This window comes from Rana temporaria, chromosome 11 (assembly GCF_905171775.1).
Source record: "Rana temporaria chromosome 11, aRanTem1.1, whole genome shotgun sequence".
Classification (NCBI taxonomy): Eukaryota; Metazoa; Chordata; class Amphibia; order Anura; family Ranidae; genus Rana; species Rana temporaria.
This window is the reverse complement of record NC_053499.1, coordinates 5,409,857-5,430,238: the sequence shown is the minus strand read 5'-3', so window position 1 is coordinate 5,430,238 and position 20,382 is coordinate 5,409,857. Positions and strand designations below refer to the sequence as shown.

Sequence of the window (20,382 nt, the reverse complement as noted above, 5' to 3'; positions counted from 1 at the left end):
TACCAGGCAGGGATGGAACCCTCGTCTTTAGGAATGCGTTACATTTCCAGGAAGGATCCAGAGAGATTTGTTCTTCATTTCTCCATAACACTTCAGGTGTGAAAGAGGGATGGTGTCCGATATTTTAGGTGATCTGAAATCAAGGAAGCTGTATTGATGTTAAAGTGTTAAAACGCTATTTTAACCCCCCCCCCCCCCTCTCTGCGGTGCCGGTGTCTTGTCGATCTAGTCCTTCTATCGATATGGTTCCCTGCTTCACTGCGCAGGCGCAGGCGAAGCCCACGGAATTCTCCGAAGCTCGGGCGGCATCCAGGCTTATTCTTTAACATCCCCGTGGACTGGAGGATGTTAAAAAAAGAGCCAGGAGCCCGAGCGAAGCGAGGACGTGTGGCCGACTGGTAGAGCTGCACGATTAATCGCGGAGAGAATCGCGATCTCCCCGCGGGATGACCCGCGATTCTTCTGTGTCACCGCCGGTTCCACGTAACCAGCGTGGAACGCAAATGGTGCCGATATCAGAAACCGATGTCAGCAGCCTGCGCCGCTGGATGGATGCCTGGGCTTCTCTCATAGTTCTGTAGTGTGTATCCATGCGCCACGCAGTGGTTGCCGGCGGTACTGCTTCTGATGTATAAAAGAGACCAGTGATATGTCTATAATGTTAAAGACCATATAACTCCTATGAAAAAAGCAGAATCAAAGTTTGATTCTGCTTTTTTTTCATAGGAGTTATATGGTCTTTAACATTATAGACATATCGCTAGTCTGTTTTTTATATATTCATATTTTCAGATAAATCACAGATTTATTTATTTATTTGGGGGGGGGGGGGGGGGTTCTGACATTCAGTTTTTGAGAATCGTGATCTTTAGTCTGAGCAAAAGAATCGTGATTCTCATTTTGACCAGAATCGTGCAGCTCTACCGACTGGCCGCTTACAGCAAATTCCACGTCGCCCTGGACCTCTTGCTACAGCTGCTCAGGTTCTGTGATTTCCGTCGGCTCGGATTGCGCCTGCGCAGTCAAGAGGGGAACTATATCGATAGAAGGAACCATATCGGCAGATCACCAGCATCGTGATTGTGGGCGCCCGGCTGTGGCTTCACAGCCGGGCACGCACTGCGCATGCGCGAGCCGCGCTGTGCGCCGTGATTGGCTGAGGCAATCATCTGAGTCCTGTGACGTGTCCCAGATGATTGCTGAGAGTAAGAGGGGGGGGGGTGAACTTCCTTTCCAGCGCCGCGGACCCCCGGGAGGAAGTGGGGGCTGAAATCCTCTAAAAATAGGGTTCCTTGGTGTTGCTTACCCATTTTCTAGCCCCTGCGCGGGCGTACTACAAGCTTGTTTATTGTAAAAAAAAACAATAAATATTTTAAAACAGAAAAGCGAACTCCAGGAACCCAATGGACGTTATTTGGGAAGGTGAGGTGGGGGAACGGCCAGAACCTTTAACTTCCAGCCACTCGTCATTTCTGAGACCCCATCCCATAACAGCCGGGGGTCTCGGACCGCACATCTCTGCACCTTTATCACTTCGCTCAGGAAACATGTGAAATAGTTACTGATTTACCTGCAGATGACTTTTCTTTTCATTAGGCGGTTCTGTATCTTCCGCGGAGGCCGATGTGGTCGCCTTTCCATCAATGTTTAGTAACTGATCTCTGTAATACGGGCGGTTACTCATTTCCTAGGACGTTCATTTGATCACCCGCATGTTAACTTGAGTGTGAAGGGTGATAAAGAGACGGGTTTGGCCAAAACCTATCCAGACCTTGGGTTATCAATCACTGGGTCTAGAATTGGGGGAGTTCCCTGTTAGTTTTGGGGGATCTGTGAGTGTCCGTTATAAGGTGTAGTTTATGCTCAACCTAATGAATTTTTGATATTGCTTAAAGAGGAAGTAAACCAATTCTTTAAAAAAAATAAACACCTGCAAGAGCAGCATACTAGCTCATTATGTGGCACTTACCTGCGATCTAAGCCATCCTCCTGGGTCCTGTCCACCGCCATGTCCCCTCGTAGTTATTTCCTGTTATCGCCGCTCCGGCCCTGTGATTGGCCAGAGCGGCGATGACGTCACTCCCACGCATGCGCACGGGACCGGCAGATCCCTGCGCATGCACGAAAACACAGCATTAACCCCAATAATGGCATTCACAAAAACGGCACGCTCAGTGCACCTGCGCCGTAGACATCAGTGCCCGTTTTTGTGAAAATATCTCCTTAACCATGTAGGTTAAGGAGATATTTCTTGCACCTACGGGTAAGCCTTATTCTAGGCTTACCTGTAGGTGCAAGTTGTGTTAGTTGGATTTACAACCACTTTAAAGCGGAGGTTCACCCGTATATATGACTTTTTCCCCTTAGATTCCTGCTCGTTTTGTCTAGGGGAATCGGCTAGTTGTTTTAAAATATGATCTGTACTTACCGTTTACGAGATGCATCTTCTCCGCCGCTTCCGGGTATGGGCTGCGGGACTGGGCGTTCCTATTTTGATTGACAGTCTTCCGAGAGGCTTCCGACGGTCGCATCCATCGCGCCACGATTTTCCGAAAGAAGCCGAATGTCGGTGCGCAGGCGCAGTATAGAGCCGCACCGACGTTCGGCTTCTTTCGGCTACGAGTGACGCGATGGATGCGACCGTCGGAAGCCTCTCGGAAGACTGTCAATCAAGAAGGAACGCCCACTCCTGAAGACCCATACCCGGAAGCGACGGAGAAGATGCATCTCGAAAACGGGTAAGTACGGATCATATTTTAAAACAAATAGCCGATTCCCCTAGACAAAACGAGCAGGAATCTAAGGGAAAAAGGTCAAAAAATAAATAAATGGGTGAACTCCCGCTTTAAAGTGGAGATCCACCCACCGCTGCAAAAATTAAAAGCCAGGAGCTACACAGACTGCAGCTGCCGACTTTTAATAATCGGACACTTACCTGTCCTGGAGTCCAGCGATGTCGGCACTGCAGCTGATGTTTCCATCAGCTGTCGGGTGCTGCCGCCTCCATTGCGAAGTAAGGGAACCCGGCAGTGTAGCCTTAGGAACATTTTTCCCACTGACCATCACACTAATGTATCATGAGTTATAAATATACCGTGTTTGCCCGAAAAATAAGACCTAGCGTTATTTTCCAGTAGGGCTGCAATATAAGCCCTACCCTGAAAATAAGCCCTAGTTTAAATTGCTTGGGAAATCCTATAAACCGCTCTATTACAGTATTATATAATGTACAATGTGTGCGTTTCTGTAATATAAATGTGGGCGCTATAACAAAGGCATTTGGCACAATTATATTACAGAAAACACACATTGTACATTATCTACTACTGTAGTAGAGTGGATTGTAGGATTTTATAAGCATTTTAAGTCAGCTCACACTGGGGATTCCTGACAGGCAGGGAGGGAGAGGGGGAGAGAAGACAGCACATTACATGGTGAGACCTACCCCGAAAATAAGCCCTACTGTGTCTTTTGTTGCCAAAATTAATATAAGACCCGGGCTTATTTTGGGGGAAACACGGTAGTATTTTGTTAGTAGGGGTTCCCTTTGACTGGAAAGTTATTTGAGGGGGTTCCCCTGTGTTGAATAGGTTGAGAAAGCCTACTCTATACAGATATTGTGTGTATGACAGGTACTCTTAAAGCAATGTCCAATAATATTTTGGTTGTGTCTTGCAGAGCCGGCGGAGAGTTCTGTTTCGCAGCAGACAGGAATGAATGAAAATGGATTCTCAACGCTTTCCGCTAACAACTCAGCCATACCCCAGCCTAACTCTGCAAATAAACCTTGGAGGAGCAAATCCCTCAGTGCAAAGCACACCAACACGTCTTCCATTCTGTCCGTCAAGCAACCCACGCCGGACAGCAGCTCTAAACAACCTCAAGAACCCCCCAAACCCACGCCCAACAATCAGAAATCTATGCTGGAGAAGTTAAAACTGTTCAATAGCAAGGGGGGTTCTAAAAGCAGTCTAGAGGGCTCTCGGGATACCAGCTGTGAAAGACTGGACACCCTCCCGAGCTTCGAGGAAGCCGACGAGATGGAGAGCGCCGCGAGAAACACCAACAGCACAAGCCCATCCGCGAACAGCCCCAAGATAGCGCTCAAGGGCATCGCTCAAAGGACACTTGGCCGGGCCCTGACCAACAAGAAAAGTTCTCCAAAAGGCAGCGAGAAAGAAAAGGACAAACAGAAAGAAAAGGAGAAGAACAAAGAGGTCGCCAAGAGGATTTCCGTTACGGAAAAGACGGAGGTCAAAGAAGAAGCGAAAGAGGAACCTGCCCCCGCTTCCGCCGACATGCCAAAAAAATCCTCAAAGATTGCCAGCTTCATCCCCAAAGGGGGCAAGAAGGAGGGCTCTGCCGCCTCTCACAGTGGGATACCAAAACCAGGGATTAAAACTGCCGCCCAGGGGAAGTCCTCAAGCGCCCCAACCAAGGACGGGGAGAGGAGCCGGAGCGGGAAGAGCAGTTCTGGGCTGTCTCTTCAGAAGCTTGACAATAGGAATTCAAGCTCTACGTCAAGTTTGGCCTCCTCTGAGGGGAAAGGGGTGGCCAGCGCAGGAGGAGGAGCCCAGCCGGCTAATGGGCCCAGCGGGAATATGCAGACCACAGGAAGTAACACAGTCAGTGTCCAGCTACCTCAACCTCAACAGCAGTACAATCACCCCAACACGGCCACCGTCGCACCTTTCATGTACAGGTAAATACCCCAACACGGCCACCGTCGCACCTTTCATGTACAGGTAAATACCCCAACACGGCCACCGTCGCACCTTTCATGTACAGGTAAATACCCCAACACGGCCACCGTCGCACCTTTCATGTACAGGTAATCACCCCAACACGGCCACCGTCGCACCTTTCATGTACAGGTAAATACCCCAACACGGCCACCGTCGCACCTTTCATGTACAGGTAATCACCCCAACACGGCCACCGTCACACCTTTCATGTACAGGTAACTTGTGTGCTTAGAATAGAATTAAAGCAGCTTTGTGCTCGAGCCCCGGTGTAAAGCTTTACCCCTGGAAGGATTTATACATTTACAGATACTCGACAGACCTGCTTTATGCACATATCAGAATATTCCAGGTATGTGGCACCCGGACGTCTGTCTGGAATGACCTGCAGGGCAGTGGGAAGCGGATAGTTACAGGGTGGGGGGGGGGGATTCCTGGAAAAGGTGGTTCTGCACGGTAGGAAATACAATGTTTAATTCCTCTGCTACAGACCAGAAATCCGAACAACCTGTGTAAATAGGAGAACTCCTAATAACAGAGGTCGCTGCTTGTCTGCTCAGCCTGAGCCACAGCGCCCCCCGGTGACCATTGCAGGTCAGGATTATCAGAATGTCATTCCAAGGATATTTCTGGAATGCTGAAAAGAATTGCGGGTTTATCAGCATTCTGGGTCAGCTGCCTGTTCATTGGACAGTTCAAGTGATTCATAATCACAGAGATAAAGTCTTTACCCCCCCCCCCCAACCCGGAAAAAAAAAAAAATCGTCATTCTCTTTTGTTTTTTTGATAAAAGTGGCTGATTGACATCAACTTACAGTTTTCCCGTTTGAATGAATCTGCAGTGATACTGATTTGTGCCGAACAGGAAGAGGTTCCATAGGAAGCTGCAGTATTGGATAGCGGTGTCGCCATGTTGGCCATTTAGCTTGTATCGCAAGACTGGTCAAACAAAATCCTATGACCGATTACACTTCCAAAATATCCATGCCGACAGTGTCGGGGGAAAGCAACAGGTTTGCTTTAATATCCCACCCCCAGCATCAGAGGCGTAACTAGAAACTTCAGGACCCCGGTGCAAGAAACCCAGCCCTTCCCTCTGATCCCAGGGCCCTTTACTCCCAAAGCGGGACCCCTTCCAGATTCCGATAAGCCCCCCGCCCGCAGACCCCGACAACCAGCGGCCAGGGTTGTCGGGAAGAGGCCCTTATCCCCATCAGCATGGGGGCTAGGTGCTTTGGGGTGGGGGGCGCACCAAACCCCCCATGTTGAGGGCATGTGGCCGGGTACGGTGTAGGAGGGGGCGCTCGCTCGCCCCCCTTCCTGACCTGCCGGACTGCGTGCTCGGATAAGGGTCTGGTATGGATCCCGGGGGGGAACACCCACAGCGTTTTTTTTTCCGGTGTGGGGGATTCCCCTTAAGATCCATACCAGACCGAAGGGCCTGGTATCATCCTGGGGGGGAACCTCACGCAATTTTTTTTTTTTTCGGGGGTTCCCCTTCAAGATTCTCCGCACACGAGTCGCCCCGCAAGTCAGATCATCTTGATCCGACTTCTGGTGCGACCTCTATTCAAATCAATGGGCTCCCAAAGGGAACAATTGATTTTGAATAGAGAAAGAAACGCCGGACGAGGCTTAACACAGCGTTAGGCCTCGTTAAATCACATTTGCCGGTGTCTGACGTCTTTACAGCTCTAACGCTGGAGCTTCAGACCGCACTGGTCCTGTTTTTTTGCAGCTTAAAGACGGCTCGGCCATTCACAGCTCAAAAATGTCATGGTGGGCATGAGGCCATAGGCTAACATGGAGAGCCGTTTTTAAGCTGCAAAAAACGCTCAGAAAAGTGGCTGTAAAAACGTTCGTGGGCATGAGGCCTTGTGATTAATTTAATTTATTATTTTTTTACAATTTTATTTTATTATTCTCTTTTATTATTATTATTATTATTATTATTATAGTAATTATTAATTGTATTTTTATTATATATTTTTGTATATATTTTTTTATATTTTTTTTAAATTGCAATATCAGAAATCCAAACAGACCTCTGATGTTTCACCTTTGAGACAGAGAAAGGAGATTGAGGGTACAGTCCTCAATCTCCATCTTTGCAGCCTCAGCTGCACAGAATGAATGGACAGGAATATCTCTATACAGAGCTTCCTGTTCATTCACAAACTGAAGCATAGGAGACCCAGTCATTTATAGCTGAGGCATAGTAAACGGTGTTCCTATGTTTCAGTTTATGAATGAACGGGAAGCCTCTGTACAGAGTTTTTCCTGTTTATTCATCCTGTGCATCTGAGGCTGCAGAGGAAGGGATTGATGAATCTGTCTTCAGTCCCTTTCTCTGTCTCAAAAGTGAGGCATCAGGGGTCTATTTAGACCCCTGATAATTCACCAAAGCCCCCAATGGGTCTCCTAAAAAAACGTAAAAGATAATAAAAAAAAAAGGTAAAAAATTAAAAACTGCTGACGCTGTCCACTTCCCTACTGACGCCGTCCACTGCCCTACTGATGCTGTCCACTTCCCTACTGACGCCGTCCACTGCCCTACTGATGCTGTCCACTTCCCTACTGACACCGTCCACTGCTCTACTGACGCCGTCCACTGCCCTACTGACGCCATCCTCTGCCCTACTGACGCCGTCCACTGCCTTACTGACGCCGTCCTGTGCCCTACTGACGCCATCCTCTGCCCTACTGACGCCTTCCTCTGCCCTACTGACGCCGTCCACTGCCCTACTGACGCCGTCCACTGCCCTACTGACGCCGTCCACTGCCCTACTGACGCCGTCCACTGCCCTACTGACGCCGTCCTCTGCCCTACTGACGCCGTCCACTGCCCTACTGACGCCGTCCTCTGCCCTACTGACGCCTTCCTCTGCCCTACTGACGCCGTCCTCTGCCCTACTGACGCCGTCCACTGCCCTACTGACGCCGTCCACTGCCCTACTGACGCCGTCCACTGCCCTACTGACGCCGTCCACTGCCCTACTGACGCCGTCCACTGCCCTACTGACGCCGTCCACTGCCCTACTGACGCCGTCCACTGCCCTACTGACGCCGTCCACTGCCCTACTGAAGCCGTCCACTGCCCTACTGACGCCGTCCTCTGCCCTACTGACATCATCGGGTCCTAAAAAAAATATGGAAAAAATAAAATAGTATTTTTTTTAAATGGTAAAAAAAATCATAAAAAGCTAAACAACAAAAATAACAAAAACGACTGTCACCAGTGGCGTAACTACCAGGGTCACAAAGGTCTCACTTGTGACTGAGTTCCGTGGGGGGGACCCCAAGATAGCAGGAAGGTGGCCCTCTGTGGGACCATAATAAAGGGTCCCACATTGGGAGTAAAGGGCCCCCGTTTTCAGTGTAAAGGACCCAGGTCTGGGCTCATGGGGGGGCCCTTGGTGGTTTCTTGCACCAGGGGCCCTGAAGGTTCTAATTCCGCCTCTGGGCTGACTGTACTGTCTGTTAGGAAGATTAGATAGATCACCTCTTCATAAAAATACAGAAATATAAATTGGAGTGGCACATCGACAATGAATTTCAGACAGACATAAGCCGCTATTCAGTTCTCTGTCCCCCGAGACCAGGAAGTGAGGTGGAATCTCTACACGGGGGACACAAATAGTGAAACATGGAGATTCTCTTCCTCTTTATTGACCCCAAAAATGAAATTCGTAGTAATAATAACCTCAGTACGCATCAGCTGAGAATCCCTCCGTCTTCCTTGTAACCCTCAGTGCCTCTCAGCCGGCTTAGTGCACATTGCCAGCTGGCAGCGTTTGGCATGGGCAGTGCTCGGCGTGGATCTGGCATATCCCGGGATGAGTGGAAGTGACAGAGTGAAGAAAACTGTAATGAATTATGTAACATGAATCTGCTGCAAGTTTTATTCTTTTGTGTGTGTTTTGTGCAGGTCGCAGGCAGACAGTGAAGGGAATGTTTCGGTGGAGAGCAGTGCGGGAGGGATACACATGGAACCAACGCTGTATAATAAACCCGGAACGGCCTGTCTGGAGGATCTGTCTGGTGAGTCTCATCACTGACCAGCATTGTAATGTACTGTGCTTGCTGCACGCGGGGGGGGGGGGGTTTGGTCCCATCATTCCTCCACTCTGCTCCCATCATCCCTCCACTCTGCTCCCATCATCCCTCCACTCTGCTCCCATCATTCCTCCACTCTGCTCCCATCATCCCTCCACTCTGCTCCCATCATCCCTCCACTCTGCTCCCATCATCCCTCCACTCTGCTCCCATCATTCCTCCACTCTGCTCCCATCATTCCTCCACTCTGCTCCCATCATCCCTCCCATCATTCCTCCACTCTGCTCCCATCATCCCTCCACTTTGCTCCCATCATCCCTCCACTCTGCTCCCATCATCCCTCCACTCTGCTCCCATCATTCCTCCACTCTGCTCCCATCATCCCTCCACTCTGCTCCCATCATTCCTCCACTCTGCTCCCATCATTCCTCCACTCTGCTCCCATCATCCCTCCACTCTGCTCCCATCATCCCTCCACTCTGCTCCCATCATCCCTCCACTCTGCTCCCATCATCCCTCCACTCTGCTCTCCTCATCCCTCCACTCTGCTCTCCTCATCCCTCCACTCTGCTCCCATCATCCCTCCACTCTGCTCCCATCATTCCTCCACTCTGCTCCCATCATCCCTCCACACTGCTCCCATCATTCCTCCACTCTGCTCCCATCATCCCTCCACTCTGCTCCCATCATTCCTCCACTCTGCTCCCATCATCCCTCCACTCTGCTCCCATCATCCCTCCACTCTGCTCCCATCATTCCTCCACTCTGCTCCCATCATTCCTCCACTCTGCTCCCATCATCCCTCCACTCTGCTCCCATCATCCCTCCACTCTGCTCCCATCATCCCTCCACTCTGCTCCCATCATCCCTCCACTCTGCTCCCATCATCCCTCCACTCTGCTCCCATCATTCCTCCACTCTGCTCCCATCATTCCTCCACTCTGCTCCCATCATTCCTCCACTCTGCTCCCATCCCTCCACTCTGCTCCCATCATCCCTCCACTCTGCTCCCATCATCCCTCCACTCTGCTCCCATCATCCCTCCACTCTGCTCCCATCATCCCTCCACTCTGCTCCCATCATCCCTCCACTTTGCTCCCATCATCCCTCCACTTTGCTCCCATCATCCCTCCACTCTGCTCCCATCATCCCTCCACTCTGCTCCCATCATCCCTCCACTCTGCTCCCATCATCCCTCCACTCTGCTCCCATCATCCCTCCACTCTGCTCCCATCATCCCTCCACTCTGCTCCCATCATCCCTCCACTCTGCTCCCATCATCCCTCCACTCTGCTCTCATCATCCCTCCACTCTGCTCCCATCATCCCTCCACTCTGCTCCCATCATCCCTCCACTCTGCTCCCATCATCCCTCCACTCTGCTCCCATCATCCCTCCACTCTGCTCCCATCATCCCTCCACTCTGCTCTCATCATCCCTCCACTCTGCTCCCATCATCCCTCCACTCTGCTCCCATCATCCCTCCACTCTGCTCTCATCATCCCTCCACTCTGCTCCCATCATCCCTCCACTCTGCTCCCATCATCCCTCCACTCTGCTCCCATCATCCCTCCACTCTGCTCCCATCATCCCTCCACTCTGCTCCCATCATTCCTCCACTCTGCTCCCATCATCCCTCCACTCTGCTCCCATCATCCCTCCACTCTGCTCCCATCATCCCTCCACTCTGCTCCCATCATCCCTCCACTCTGCTCTCATCATCCCTCCACTCTGCTCCCATCATCCCTCCACTCTGCTCCCATCATCCCTCCACTCTGCTCCCATCATCCCTCCTCTCTGCTCCCATCATCCCTCCTCTCTGCTCCCATCATTCCTCCACTCTGCTCCCATCATTCCTCCACTCTGCTCCCATCATTCCTCCACTCTGCTCCCATCATTCCTCCACTCTACTCCCATCATCCCTCCACTCTGCTCCCATCATCCCTCCACTCTGCTCCCATCATCCCTCCACTCTGCTCCCATACATGAGCGCCAGAACGGGCAGCAACAAACGTCTATTCTCCCGGTTTCTGCATTCTGAACTGTCTGTGCTGATCCTTCGTCACCAATCAGGCTTAACCGCTTAAAGACCAGGGCCCAGATTCACAAAGGACTTACGACGGCGTAACTCCACGTACGCCGTCGTAAGTCCGAATGTGCGCCGTCGTATCTATGCGCCTGATTCTTAGAATCAGTTACGCATGAATTTTGCCTAGATACGAGCGGTGTAAGTCTCCTACGCCGCCGTATCTTGGGGTGCATATTTACGCTGGCCGCTAGGGAGCGCTTCCGTATATTTCCGCGTCGAATATGCAAATGAGCTATATACGCCGATTCACGAACGTACGTGCGCCCGGCGTATCAACATACGTCGTTTATGTAAGGCGTCTGACCGGCGTAAAGTTACCCCTCATAAAGCAGGGATAAGTCATGTTAGTTATGGATGTCGGAAATGTCGGAACAGCGTAGTATTTTACGTTGTTTCCGTAAGTCGTCCGTTATTGGGGCTGGGCGTAGGTTACGTTCACGTCGACTAAGCATTGAGCGGGCGTAATGTACTTTGAAAATTCGACGTGATACTGAGCATGCGCGCGCATGCGCCGTTCGTTAAGCGCGTCATTTACGCGGGGTCACGAATCATTTACATACAACACGCCCCCTACCAGCCTAGTTTGAATTAGGCGGGCTTACGCCGGCCCATTTACACTACGCCGCCGTAATTTAGAGCGCAAGTTCTTTCTGAATACGGGACCTGCCGCTCTAAGTTACGGCGGCGTAGTGTATCTGAGATACGCTACGCCCGCCTAAAGATAGGCGATTCTTTGAGAATCTGGCCCCAGGCCAATTCGGACACTTCTCTCGAATCTGTATTTTTTTTTTCTACTCAAAAGTTACTTAGAACCCACAAACATTATATATTTATATATACAGTGGAACCTCGGATTATGAGCATAATCCGTTCCAGGAGAATGCTTGTAATCCAAAGTACTCGCATATCAAAGCGAGTTTCCCCCATAGAAGTCAATGGAAACGAAGATAATTTGTTCCACATTGACGTCTATGGCATGCAATACCGCATGTGGCCAGATGTGGGGGGGGGGGGGGCTCTGGAGAGCCTCGGAAGAGACCGAAAAGGCCCGAGGTCACCACTGAAATATAATATGACCTTAGGGCAGAGGTCTCCAAACTACGGCCCTCCAGCTGTTCAGGGACTACAATTCCCATCATGCCCAGCCATGTCTGTGAATGTCAGAGTTTTACAATGCATCATGGGAAATGTAGTTCCCACAAACAGCTGGAGGGTCGTAATTTGGAGATGCCCTGCCTTGGGGCAAACGCAACACACAAAATATGTCCTCACAGAATATAGACTGTACTTTCCCTTTAAGAAGTCTGTTCCGAGCTCCTGACAGATATTGCAAACAGAAGGAAAATATTTTTAAACATTTTTGTTTATTTATTAATTTTATTCCTGAACATAATAAATAATGAAAACGGATCCAAACCGCCACACATTTCTCTCCGATTATAAACAGATGGAGGGGATCCATTCTGCAGACACTCGTACAACTTTAAGGCCTTGTTTAAACTTCGGGGGGGGGGGGGGCGTCAAAAACGCACGGCTGAGCATCGTTTTTATCTCTCCCCCTGCAAAGGTTTGCTGAACACGAGCCATTGCACTGAATGCTGACACCGCGCAACTGCGTGGAATGTGCATGTTTTTATTTTTTAACTACTTAAGGACCAGGCGTATTTTTCGGACTCTGTGTTTACAAGTTAAAATCTTTTTTTTTTTGCTCGAAATTTACTTAGAACCTCCAAACATTATATATTCTTTATATATATATATATATATATATATATATATATATATATATATATATATATATATATATATATATATATATATAATTTTGTTATCTTTTTTGGGGATATTTATTACAGCAAAAAGTAAAAAATATTGCATTTTTTTTTCAAAATTGTCACTCTATTTTTGTTTATAGCGCAAAAAATTAAAACCGCAGAGGTGATCAAATACCACCAAAAGAAAGTTCTATTTGTGGGAAAAAAAAGGATGTCAATTTTGTTTGGGAGCCACGTCGCACGACTGCGCAATTGTCAGTTAAAGCAACGCAGTGCCAAAACGTAAAAGGACCTCCAGTCTTTAACCAGTTAAGCACGGCTGGGCACAGTGACAAATATATACGTCACCTTTAAGAGCCCAGCCGTGGGTCGCAAGCGCGCCGGCAGCGGCGCACTCGCGACCTGGTCCGAAGCTCCGTGAAATTTGTCAAAAGTGTCCGAAGTGTCCGCCATAATGTCGCAGTCATGAAAGAAATCGCTGATTGCTGGCATTAGTAGTAAAAAATAAATTATTAATAAAAATGCCATAAAACTATCCCCTATTTTGTAAACACTATAAATTTTGCGCAAATCAATCGATAGACGCTTATTGCGATTTTTTTTTTTTTTTTTACCAAAAATAGGTCGAATACGTATCGGCCTAAACTGAGGAAAATTTTTTTTTATATCTTTTTGGAGGATATTTATTATAGCAAAAAGGAAAAAATATTGAATTTTTTTTCAAAATTGTCGCTCTATTTTTGTTTATAGCGCAAAAAATAAAAACCGCAGAGGTGATCAAATACCACCAAAAGAAAGCTCTATTTGTGGGAAAAAAAGGACGCCAATTTTGTTTGGGAGCCACGTCGCACGACCGCGCAATTGTCAGTTAAAGCAACGCAGTGCCGAATCGCAAAAAGTGCTCTGGTCATTAAGCTGACAAATGGTCCTGGGCAGAAGTGGTTAATTAATATTTCTTAACCAGTAAAGAAACGCGTTTCGGGATTCTTTGCGCCAATATGATTCGGTTCTTTGAGCTGCATAGCTAATCCTTCAACATGCGCCTCGGCTGCATTAAAAAACTTTTGGTCTTTTTTTTTTTATTGATCCATCCTGATTATATAAAATATATTGTCCTCCACTGCTTTGTATCGCTAGTAATGTAAAATCTCTATTGTGCTTCCAGGGGAAGATCCTGAAACTCGGAGATTAAGAACTGTGAAAAACATTGCTGACCTTCGACAAAACTTGGAAGAGACCATGTCCAGCCTCAGGGGAACCCAGATCACGCACAGGTACCATCTGATCCTGTTTTTTCGGGGCATTCGTTATGATCGCAACTCGTAAATTAAAAAAAAAATAAAAATGTATTCGTAAATCCAAAAATAAGAAAGAAATTTCGAAAGAATAACTACCGTATTTATCGCGGTATAACGCGCTCCCGCGTATACCACGCACCCCTAAAGTTGCCCTGAATCCTGTGGAAAAAACGACATATACCGAGCGCAGTACACTCGTGTATTGTCGGCAATGCTCGGCTACCCGCGCTAACGTCCTGTACGTCCAGGACGTGAGCGCGGAAGGAGCCGAGACTGCCCGACTATACCCGAGTGTACTGCGCTCGGTATATGTCAGCGCAGTATTCAAAACTCGGCGCGGGTATCGGCGTATACCGCGCACCCGCGATTTTGCCCTGATTTTCAGGGCAAAAAAGTGCGCGGTATACGCCGATAAATACGGTAATAATAACTAACTATTAAATTCTAGGTATTGGAATTTCCTTCCAAATTTGGCTGTTAGTGAACGTAACGTATACAAATTTATACGAAGTTGCGAATTATCTGAAATAACAAATGCCGTATCTAAACAAATGGAACGGAATGAATTAATAATAAATAATAATAATGTTTTATTTTTAATATTGTTATTTATTATTATTCATTTTTTTGCGTTCCATTCATTTAGATACGGCATTCGTTATTTCGGATAGTTTGTAACTTCGGATAAATTCGTATTCATTACGTTCACTAACAGCCAAATTTTAAAGGAAATTCCAATACCTAGAATGTAATAGTTAGTAATAGTTACCGTATATACTCGAGTATGCTGCTGGGTGGCCGGAGGGGGCTGGTGATAACTTTGGGGTTTCTGTTGTTGCTGTTGTTAAAAGCGCGACAGGCTGAAAAACAGGCCTAGAATGGCCTTCAAATTCCCATTCCTGATCTCTGCAAGACACAAAAAACACAACAAATGTCATCATAACTATACATAATAATACATCACCAGACAGCACAGCACCGCCATGATGTCACCACTCCATTTATAATGTAAACTTTCAGTTTGCAAAGGCATTTTGTGCACAGAAAGTGGAATTACCGTATATACTCGAGTATAAGCCGACCCGAATATAAGCCGAGGCACCTAATTTTACCCCAAAAATCTGGGAAAACGTATTGACTCGAGTATAAGCCTAGGGTGTCGATCTGCATGTCTCACTGTGCCTCACTTTGCCTCACGGTGCTCATGCTTCACGGTGCTCATGCTTCACTGTGTCTATGCCTCACTGTGTCTATGCCTCACTGTGTCTATGCCTCACTGTGCCCATGCCTCACTGTGCCCATGCCTCACTGTTCCCATGCCTCACTGTTCCCATGCCTCACTGTTCCCATGCCTCACTGTTCCCATGCCTCACTGTGCCCATGCCTCACTGTGCCCATGACCAGACTGACGTTTAACATGGAAGGGGTGCCCGGTTTTGAAAAATTGGTGCTCCCCAGCTGTAGGTCCCCCAGACAACAAACTTTGCACACTTGTAGAGAAGAAATGGGGCTACATGTGTGCCAAGTTCTGGGTCCAGGGAACCTACGACCGGCCGGTACCGGGTCCCCAAAATCACTAGAGAAATTACTGTTTAACATGGGAGTCTATGGAAGGGGTGCCCGGGTTTGAAAAATCGGTGCTCCCCGGCTGTGGTTTCCACAGACAACAAACTTTGCACAATTATAGAAGAGAAATGGGGCTACATGTGTGCCAAGTTCCGGGTCCAGGGGACCTACGACCGGCTGGTACCGGGTCCGCAAAATCACTGGAGAAATGACTGTTTAACATAGGAGTCTATGGGAGGGGTGACCCAGTTTGAAAAATCGGTGCCGGCCGTAGGTACTCCGGCTCCCTGGCCGTAGGTACTCCGGACAGCAAGCTTTGCACACTTATAGAGCAAGAGTGGGGCTATATGTGTGCCACGTTTGGGGTCCAGGGAACCTATGGCCGTCCGGTACCGGGTCCACAAATCTGGGAGATCAGGCGCAAAAAGATGACTCGAGTATAAGCCGAGGGGGGCATTTTTTAGCACAAAAGAAAATGTGCTGAAAAACTTGGCTTATACTCGAGTATGTGCGGTAAGTTATTATTCGTTATTTCAGCTTTTAGAATTTACGAATATTCGGAAAAATTCATTAAACGGGTTTGCGTTCATTCTGATATTTCCTAATTAACGAATTTGTCTAACTTCGTTAAACAAATTTGGAAAGAAACTAATTGCACCCGTCTATTTAAAGCATTATCAGCGCGTTCGTATGTTTGTAGTCGGCTTTTTGTAACCTTTTTCATTGGTTGGGGAGAATAATTGTCGGACAAGTTTCCTTATAATAAATTGACTGTAACGGATCAATAATATGTTATAACTATTATATGTTTCTCTTTTCTCAGCACGTTGGAGACCACATTTGACAGCAACGTGACTACTGAAGTCAGCGGCCGCAGCATGCTCGGCCTTGCCTCCCGATCGGCTCCCATGACGTGGAGATTGGGACAGTCCAGCCCTCGTCTGCAGGCAGGCGATGCCCCCTCTATGGGCAACGGGTACCCTCAACGAGCCAGCGCCAGCCGCTTTATAAGCTGCGAGTCCGGGCGCTACATTTACTCCGGGCCTCTCAGGAGGCAGCTGGCGGCCAGAGGGAACCTGGGCCACGGCGACCTTTCTGATAAATGTGACGACTTGGACATGGAGAGCGTCAACGTCGATGCCACGGGATACATGAGCGACGGCGATGTCCTCAGCAAGAACATCAGAAGCGATGAGATCACTAGCGGGTAAGAACTCTCATCTTTCTTTCCTGAATAGCAAGTGAATTAATATCATATTATGGCATTTGTTCCACTAAGTGTAGTAGATTAGTATCAGTTTAATTCAGCCCCTATAATGGGCTACTCACAGAATAATGGTGGACACTGGGTGGGCTGTCAGTCCTTGACCGGAGCGCTAACAGCGGCGTGGATCATGCTGTGGGGCTGGTATTCATACCTCAACACCATAAATAATAACATATGAGATTTTTCACTCCAGCAGTATATAATGAGTTTAGAGAATTGTAGAGAAATGTTAACTAATGCATTACAATTTAATTACACCCATACGACTCAATACGACTAATACTAAAACAATCGCAGAAGACTAAAATGGGACTAAAATTAAAATGCCATTTTAGTCCTAAGACATCATGAAAAAAAACGAAGTTTTCCCAACTTCATCCTTAAAAACGTTGTTGCCCACACACCATCGTTTTGGAAAAATGATGAACAAAGCGCGGTGACGTACAACACGTATGACGGCACTATAAAGGGGAAGTTCTATTCGCCTTGGGGCTGCTTTTAGACGATTCCGTGTTAGCAAAAGACGATTTGCGCTTTTTTGTCTGTTACAGCGTGATGAATGTGCTTACTCCATTATGAATGGTAGTTTTACCTGAACGAGCGCTCCCGTCTCATAACTTTCTTCTGGGCATGCGCGGGTTTAAAACGTAGTTTTAGCCCACACACGATCATTTTTTACGACATTTTGAAAAACGACATTAAAAAATGCAGCGTGTTCGAAGCCGAAAAAAAATGTGAAGCCCACACACGATCATTTTAAATGACATTTTAAAAAATGTCGTTTTTTTTTTTATGCCGAAAAACGACCGTGTGTACGCGGCATAAGACTAAAACTAAATTGAAATTTGCTGCCAAAATGAACACTGCTTGTGTTCACAGGTCCCGATGAGAAAGGATTAACTGGCCCTGGTTGTACTGACCTGGATGTATGCAACCAGCTGAATGGGATACATAAAGTAAAAAATGTAACAAAATAAAAAATATATAAATATTAAAAATGAGAAATATAATATAAATAAATATTTATTATATAAATGAAAATGTAAAAATATTAATAATATATAACGTTTAAAAATATAAATATTAAAATATAATAAATGGTAAATCTTAACTTAGTCAATATAAATCAATTAAATAAATATAATTTTAAAGAAAAAAATATATATAAATCAATTAAATAAATATAATTTTAAAGATATATATATATATATATATATATATATATATATATATATATATATATATATATATGTATAAATAAAATATATATTTTTTTTTCATTTATGTAAAATTCTATTTATTTAATTGATTTATATTACCTAAATTGTGATTTACTATTTATTATATTTTAATATTTTTAAACGATATATATTAATATTTTAACATTTTCATTTATGTTTATTTATAATTTTATTTATATTATATTTTATTTATTATTTTTAATATTTCTTTTTTTATAATTTTTTAAATTGTATGTATCCCATTGAGCTGGTATATGTGTGTGTGTATATAGAAATATATAGATATAGATCTATATATATCTATTTCTATCTATATATGTATGTATGTGTGTATATAATAAGAACACAGGGACACAATCTTCAATGCATAACGGAGGTTTGTGAAGAAAATGCAGTTGTTCAAAGCTTTGGCCACTAGGTGGCACCATCAATACGCCGTACACACAGACATGATGAAGGGGGGTTTTTGTCCTGATATACTGGAGAGTAATATACAGAGGTGAGATGATTGGAGATTTGTGACATGGTGATATCATCCTGCTGGGAGGAGCCATCAGAAAATGGGGACACTGTAGTCATAAAGGGATGGACATGGTCAGCGACAATACTCAGGTAGGCCGTGGTGTATAAACCATGGAGGGCCCAAAGTGCCCCCATCCCCCACACCATTACACCCCCCACCACCAGCCTGAACCAGTGATACAAGGCAGGATGGATCCAATGCGCCAAATTCTGACCCCACCATCTGAATGTCGCAGCTGAAATCCAGACTCCTCAGACCAGGGAACGTTTTTCCAATCTTCTGTTGTCCGATTTTGGTGATCCTGTGCCAATTTTAGCCTCAGTTTCATGTTCTTAGCTGACAGGAGTGGCACCCGGTGTGGTCTTCTGCTGCTGTAGCCCATCTGCTTCAAGCTTGGATGTATTGTACATTCAGAGATGGTGTTCTGCATACCTTGGGTGTAAGGAGAGGTTATTTGAGTTACTGTTGTCTTTCTATCGTCTGCCCATTCTCCTCTGACCTAAAAAAAGTAATTTTCCTTGCCGCTCACTGGATATTTTCTCTTTTTTTCCCCACCATTCTCTGTAAACACGATAGATGGTTGTGTGTGAAAATCCCAGAAATCCTCAGACCGGCCCGTCTGCCACCAACAACCACGCCACGTTCAACGTCACTTCAATCCCCTTTCTTCTCCCATTCTGATGTTCAGTTTGAAATTCAGCAAGTCGTCTTCACCGCGTCTAGGTGCCTTAAGGCATTGCGTGGCTGCCATGTGATTGGCTGATCAGTGATTTGCGTTACCAGCCTATTGCATTAGGGTGTGCACCCCAAAGCTCAAACATATTTGCATGTGTATATACAGTATACAGATGGTGTCAGCAGAGCGGTGGACGGTGTCAGTAGGGCAGTGGACAGTGTCAATAGTTTTTTATTTTTATTATATATTTATTTTATTTTAGGAGCCCCATTAGGGAGCTTTGGTGAAATATCAGGGGTCTATTTTTGTGCGTTACTGCACACTTAACGCAGTATATTTCTGTGCATTACTGCATGTTTAACGCAGTATATTCCAGTGTGTTACTGCACATTTAATGTAGCATATTTCTGTGCATTAGTGCATGTTTAACATTGTATATTTCGGTGTGTTATGTGCCGTTTAACCACTTCCCGACCTCCTCATGTACATTTACGTCGGCAGAATGGCACGGACAGGCACATCCACGTACCTGTACGTCCTCTGCTAGACGTGGGTGGGGGGTCCGATCCGGGACGACGGCGTGGCTATTTGTTTATAGGCGCTCCGTCGCGATCGCTCCCCGGAGCTGAAGAACGGGGAGAGCCGTGTGTAAACACGGCTTCCCCGTGCTTCACTGTGGCGGCTGCATCGATCGAGTGATCCCTTTTATTAGGGAGACTCGATCGATGACGTCAGACCTACAGCCACACCCCCCTACACTAGTAAACACATACACAGTGATCCCTAAATGTTACAGCGCCCCCTGTGGTTAACTCCCAAACTGCAACTGTCATTTTCACAATAAACAATGCAATTTAAATGCATTTTTTGCTGTGAAAATGACAATGGTCCCAAAAATGTGTCAAAATTGTCCGAAGTGTCCGCCATAATGTCGCAGTCACGAAAAAAATCGCTGATCGCTGCCATTACTAGTAATAAAAATGCAAAAAAACTATCCCCTATTTTGTAAACGCTATAAATTTTGCGCAAATCAACCGATAAACGATTATTGCGATTTTTTTTTTACCAAAAATAGGTAGAAGAATACGTATCAGCCTAAACTGAGGAAAAAAAAATTTTTATATATGTTTTTGGGGGATATTTATTATAG

At 46.4% G+C, this 20,382-nt stretch overlaps 1 protein-coding gene across 10 annotated transcripts in view; it reads left to right on the top strand.

Moving 5' to 3' along the window:
* The window catches only part of NAV2 (neuron navigator 2), a 286,033-nt gene that overhangs the window by 148,959 nt on the left and 116,692 nt on the right, over positions 1 to 20,382 (top strand). For all 10 annotated transcript variants that reach the window (XM_040327916.1, XM_040327913.1, XM_040327912.1 and 7 more), the window contains 4 exons: positions 3,679 to 4,702; positions 8,671 to 8,783; positions 13,827 to 13,935; positions 16,349 to 16,732. In XM_040327916.1, the coding sequence (XP_040183850.1) occupies positions 3,679 to 4,702; positions 8,671 to 8,783; positions 13,827 to 13,935; positions 16,349 to 16,732 (1,630 nt within the window). The remainder of the gene's footprint in view (positions 1 to 3,678; positions 4,703 to 8,670; positions 8,784 to 13,826; positions 13,936 to 16,348; positions 16,733 to 20,382) is intronic.